We start from the raw sequence: 6,259 nt of genomic DNA on the forward strand, positions 1-6,259 counted from the left end.
ATGGCGGAGATTCCTGCACACACTCGCTGACAAAGGCCCGGTGCCGGCTGCAGGCTGTGCTGGCTCCGGCCGCTCCCCTCCCCCTCCGCTGCCTGTTTGCACTCGGCTGATCCACAGCGGAAATTCCTTTCCGTTTTTGTGAATGACAAACTCATTAACAATTCATCAACACAACCTGTTCCAGCCGGCCCGTCTCCAGGGCAACGAGCTGAGCGGCCGCTCTGATTGGTCGGCGCGCACAATGTAGCCATTGAGACGGCGGCTGTTTGTATCCATTCAGTCGCTGCTGCCTGTGCTGGGCCGCGCGGAGCTGATTGATCACACAGAGGACGAGGCGCGGGAGAGCTCAGCCGCCATTCACCGCTGTAGGCAGCGCACCCGCTCCTCAATGATCGACAAGCTCAGACCCGTGCACCCCGCGGCAGACATGGCGCTCAGCAAGTCGGTGGCCTGGCTGAACGAGCAGCTGGAGCTGGCCACCGAGCGCCTCCTGCTCATGGACTGCAGACCGCAGGAGCTCTACGAGTCGTCCCACATCGAGGCGGCCATCAACGTGGCCATCCCCGGCATCATGCTGCGGCGCCTGAAGAAGGGCAACCTGCCCATCCGCTCTCTGTTCGCCCGCGGGGAGGACCGGGACACGTTCGCCCGGAGATGCGGCTCCGACACCGTCATCCTGTACGACGAGAACAGCAGCGAGTGGAACGAGAACACGGGTGGGGAGACGGTGCTGGGGCTGCTGATGAAGAGGCTGAAGGACGAGGGCTGCAAGGCGTACTACCTGGAGGGTGAGTGTCTGACGGGGTCGTGACCAGGGGAGCCACTCATGCCTGCACCCAGCTGCGGGGCTCATGGCCAGGCTCCAGCGGGAATCCATTACCCTTATATATGGGGGTCTGACAGTGTCGTGACCAGGGGGAGCCATTCATACCTGCACCCAGCTGCGGGTCTCATAGCCAGGCTTCAGCGGGAATCCATTACCCTTATATATGGGGGTCTGACAGTGTCGTGACCAGGGGGAGCCATTCATACCTGCACCCAGCTGCGGGTCTCATAGCCAGGCTTCAGCGGGAATCCATTACCCTTATATATGGGGTCTGCCGGGGTCGTGACCAGGGGAGCCATTCATGCCTGCACCCAGCTGCGGGGCTCATAGCCAGACTCCAGCGGGAATCCATTACCCTTATATATGGGGGTCTGACAGTGTCGTGACCAGGGGGAGCCATTCATACCTGCACCCAGCTGCGGGTCTCATAGCCAGGCTTCAGCGGGAATCCATTACCCTTATATATGGGGGTCTGACAGTGTCGTGACCAGGGGAGCCATTCATGCCTGCACCCAGCTGCGGGGCTCATGGCCAGGCTTCAGCGGGAATCCATTACCCTTATGTATGGGGGTCTGACAGTGTCGTGACCAGGGGGAGCCATTCATACCTGCACCCAGCTGCGGGTCTCATAGCCAGGCTCCAGCGGGAATCCATTACCCTTATATATGGGGGTCTGACAGTGTCGTGACCAGGGGGAGCCATTCATACCTGCACCCAGCTGCGGGTCTCATAGCCAGGCTCCAGCGGGAATCCATTACCCTTATATATGGGGGTCTGACAGTGTCGTGACCAGGGGGAGCCATTCATGCCTGCACCCAGCTGCGGGGCTCATAGCCAGGCTCCAGCGGGAATCCATTACCCTTATATATGGGGGTCTGACAGTGTCGTGACCAGGGGGAGCCATTCATACCTGCACCCAGCTGCGGGTCTCATAGCCAGGCTCCAGCGGGAATCCATTACCCTTATATATGGGGGTCTGACAGTGTTGTGACCAGGGGGAGCCATTCATGCCTGCACCCAACTGCGGATCTCATTGCCAGGCTCCAGCGGGAATCCATTACCCTTATATATGGGGTCTGACAGTGTTGTGACCAGGGGGAGCCATTCATGCCTGCACCCAGCTGCGGGTCTCATAGCCAGGCTCCAGCGGGAATCCATTACCCTTATTTTTGGGGTCTGACAGTGTTGTGACCAGAGGGAGCCTGGTGCACAGGGGAGGCCAGTCATATCTGCACCATGGCTGCACTTCTCATAGCCATACTCAATTACCCTTATGTTTGGGGTCTGACAGGGTCGTGACTAGAGGGAGCCTGATGCACAGGGGAGCCATTCATACCTGCTGGGGTTTTCCTATCTAGGCTCCAGCAGGAATGCATTACCCTTATGTCTGGGGTACCCTGATGGGGTCCATTTCTTGCTTGCAGAGGCTCCCCATTGTGACATATATGGATCTCATAGCCAGGCAATCATCCTCTTCGCTCAGAATATCCAGGTCCTATGTTTCTGATCTAATGTAACTTTACAAATATAAAATATTCCTATAAATTGCCTGTGCTCTGAGGTAACCAGTCCTTATTGAGAACTGCCACGTTTATACCCTAAATGCAATAAATGTGTGTTAACCTCCTTGTTTACCATTTAAATGCCCTCGTATTATCTGTACATTACAGCTGATTCTTCCCTTATTTTCTATATGGATTGTTTGTAAGGTATAGAGATAATTTCCCTGGCAATTATCAGCATGGGGTGGATTTCTTTCCTAATCGCACCCTTAGCGATTGCTACTTTTCTTGAGATGGTTCAAAGTCTTGTGCAACCTTATCTAAAACGCACTGCGTGGAATACCCAATAGAAGGACAGAGGCTTATCTATAGGAATGCTGAAATTAGCCTTGTCAATGGTACTAAGGGTTAACCAGGCATGTGCTGGGGAGGGGGCATCATGCATGTGTTATTTCGGTGGCTGATGACCACCTCGGGTCCTTGATTTAACATGATCCTGACCATCTTTTCTTTTTATTGCAGGTGGCTTTAACAAGTTTCAGGCAGAGTTCCCCGTACATTGTGAAACCAATCTGGATAGTTCTTGTAGCAGCAGCTCCCCTCCAGTCCTAGGCTTGGGAGGTCTCCGCATCAGCTCCGATTCTTCATCAGATATTGAATCTGATATCGATAGGGACCCCAACAGTGCTACAGACTCTGACGGAAGCCCCCTTTCTAATACACAGCCTTCATTCCCAGTTGAAATACTGCCCTACTTGTACCTCGGATGTGCCAAGGATTCCACCAACCTGGATGTGTTAGAAGAATTTGGCATTAAGTACATTCTCAACGTGACCCCAAACTTGCCAAATCTGTTTGAAAATGCCGGAGAGTTCAGATACAAGCAGATTCCCATATCTGACCACTGGAGCCAAAACCTTTCTCAGTTTTTCCCTGAAGCGATCTCCTTTATTGGTGAGTATCGATTTTTCTCTAATTCTAGCGATGATTTTATCGTTCAAGTATAGACATCCTCCCCCCCCCCCCCCCCCTCCTTAACTGCTCAGCAGAGCCATGGAGCTGTGAACTTTCTCCCCCTAGAATAGTGCGATGGTAATATGAGCATGGCAGGAAGAAGGTTTTGGCTGGAAGCCACATAGAACCTAATCTCTAAGCATTGTAGTCCGTTTCCTCTTACAAAGGAACCCATTTTAGAGCAATGTTGACATCCTGTTCCTCTTAATGGGCTGTCCCCTGTGACTTCCCTTTTTCATTCGACATGTCTGAATAAACACGTTGTCTGCAGTCTAAGGTTTTTTTTTTTCCTTCATATCAAGGCCTTTAAGACTTCAGCATGATGCTGGTACATATAAGGCTAGAAGACCCCAAAATGTCTATATTCAAAGTGAGATCTTGGGTGGTAGTACGTAATGCGGCCTACATTCTAGAAGGAGTGTAACCTCATTTTGCCTAAAAGTTTTCTAAAATGTGTATTTTTGACCATTCTCTTGCATAACCTAACCTTTCTGTCTTTTCTTCTCCCTCCCCAGATGAAGCACGAGGGAAAAGCTGTGGTGTTCTAGTCCACTGTCTGGCTGGAATCAGTCGATCAGTCACGGTCACCGTGGCCTACCTTATGCAAAAGCTGAATCTTTCTATGAATGACGCCTATGATATAGTCAAGATGAAGAAATCCAACATCTCCCCCAACTTTAACTTCATGGGTCAGCTACTGGATTTTGAAAGGACATTAGGACTTAGTAGTCCTTGTGACAATAGAGTCCCACCTCAGCAGTTATATTTCACAAGTCCAGCCAATCAAAATGTCTTTAAAGTAGATACTCTGCAGTCCACGTGAGATGTCGTTTATGGGGTGTTCTGGTGATAATCATTCCCATTTTGAAAGAAATGTTTCTCTTTTAAATCTGTCAAGTCTTTGACAGTTGTCATTGCTTGCAGGAGGTCATACCTGTGAATCAAGATTCTTTCACGTAGGAGAGATGGTTGGGTTAATGTTTCCAAAGTATGAAGAAGTCCTTGGAAAGCTTACCTGAGGGCACTGCCTTAGAAATGCCATGGCTTAAGATCCAAAAAAAGTAGCGTTGGACTTGTATTAATCCATCACAGATATGGATGAACATTTATACATGTAGATCTGTCTTCTGTGAAGACTGGTTCTCCTGAAACATTGAAGGAGCCAAAGAAATGCATTAAAACTTATGCTGACTTTGAAGTACTTGGCTTTGTTTTATTTCAGATTTACAAAGTTCTGTACATATCTACTTTTATATGTAGCACTGTCAATATTTTTACCTACAAACTGAGGTGGACTGAACGCTTCTCAAGTGTAGCTGAAGTCATGTTAGAGGAGGAATCCACCAGTTTTGGCATTTCTACTTTTTTCTTCTCATGGTAGCTGTCCATTGGCAGCAAGAAGGGTTGTGTAACTTCTATACACAAGTAGGGTTGTCAACTTTCAGTTGTGTAATACTCCTTCATATTAACGTTTTTGTTCTGCTCTTACGCCTGAGCTTTGTGAACCACATGGTGGTTTTCATGTTTAATCCTTTAATTGATCTGAACTTTTTTAATGTGAATTACCTCTGTCCTTAGGAAGCCTCGCCTCGAATGCTATATTGTATGTATGAGATTCTTTTCTGGACTGTGTAAACTGGAAGTATGTATGTACCAGTGACTTGCAAAGCTTAGATTGCACATTTATTGCCAATAAGGGAGATTATTGTACTCCCGAATGTCCACGGAGTAAAGTTTTAAAAATGAATTTATTATAGATCTTTAAATTATTAATAAATCACTATTTTGTTTATTGAGATTTTGCTTGATTACTTCGTCTATTATATATATTTTTTTCTTTAATTTCTGGTTAAGATTACAATGTTCCATTGGATTATTTCCAGTGGAAAGCAGATGAGGTTTGCAGTACAAGTCACATAAGGCCACAAACCAATGGCTCCCTGGTGCTGAATTTGTCGTGAGCGTTAGTGCGTCTTCCATTTTAACTCCTGTAATAAGATGTAATTACAAATATCACATCTGCTTCATACATATTCCATTCAAACGTGTTCCTTCACATCAAGGCAATGTAAGGGGGATTGATATACGATTAGGGGGGACTGCTGATATACGATTATATAAGACAGGTGTCAAACTGCATTCCTCGAGGGCCGCAAACCATGCGTGTTTTCAAGATTTCCTTAGCTTTGCACAAGGTGCTGGAATCATTATGTGTGTAGGTGATTAAATTATCACCTGTGCAGTACAAGGAAATCCTGAAAACATGACCTGGTTGCAGCCCTGGAGGAATGCAGTTTGACACCCCTGATATAAGACGTATGGGAAATTAGGATGGTTTGATGGGTAACTAATCTACATGACTTTACCTGGTCAAAATACTTGGGGTCTGTTTTTGGGATACATTCACACACAGGTTGTACATATCACGAACGCTGGTCCTGTGAATCATGTTTTGCAAACAAAAAAAGTTGCAGATCATTCAAAATCCATTGGTGACTCCAAATTCTGCTCATAGTGGGGAAACTAAGCAAAAAATGTTAATTTTACACTATACATAAAGTGTAAAATGTACTAATGGGGGGTTTATACATTAAAAGGTGCCAAATAAAATAGGCATTGTGTGTGCACAGGGGGGGGGGGGGGGGAGAAGAATTAAGCAAAGAGCTTCATTGATCCGCACAAGGATCCAGTTTGAAAGCTGATCCAGGAGCCCCAGAGCATGTTCCTTTTTCATCTGCTTTGGGAATAAGGGAAGTCAGGCGGCTGTATAACTAGGGATGAGGATCGCAACGCAATGCTCGGACTGGCCGACCGTTAAACCCCACCCCACTACCCCTGACCATGATTTATTATAGCGCCATTTATTCCACAGCACTTTTACATGTGAGGAGGGGTATACATTTCACCAACTGGTACA

General features: G+C 47.6%; 1 protein-coding gene across 1 annotated transcript; it reads left to right on the forward strand.

Moving 5' to 3' along the window:
• The first annotated feature begins 265 nt into the window (after window positions 1-265).
• On the forward strand, window positions 266-5,138 carry DUSP6 (dual specificity phosphatase 6). Its single transcript, XM_069764381.1, has 3 exons — window positions 266-788; window positions 2,851-3,282; window positions 3,858-5,138. The coding sequence occupies exons 1-3, from the start codon at window positions 389-391 to the stop codon at window positions 4,163-4,165; spliced, it is 1,140 nt and encodes a 379-aa protein (XP_069620482.1). The 5' UTR covers window positions 266-388; the 3' UTR covers window positions 4,166-5,138.
• Window positions 5,139-6,259: the final 1,121 nt, after the last annotated feature.

The sequence above is a fragment of the Ranitomeya imitator genome, chromosome 4 (assembly GCF_032444005.1).
Source record: "Ranitomeya imitator isolate aRanImi1 chromosome 4, aRanImi1.pri, whole genome shotgun sequence".
Classification (NCBI taxonomy): Eukaryota; Metazoa; Chordata; class Amphibia; order Anura; family Dendrobatidae; genus Ranitomeya; species Ranitomeya imitator.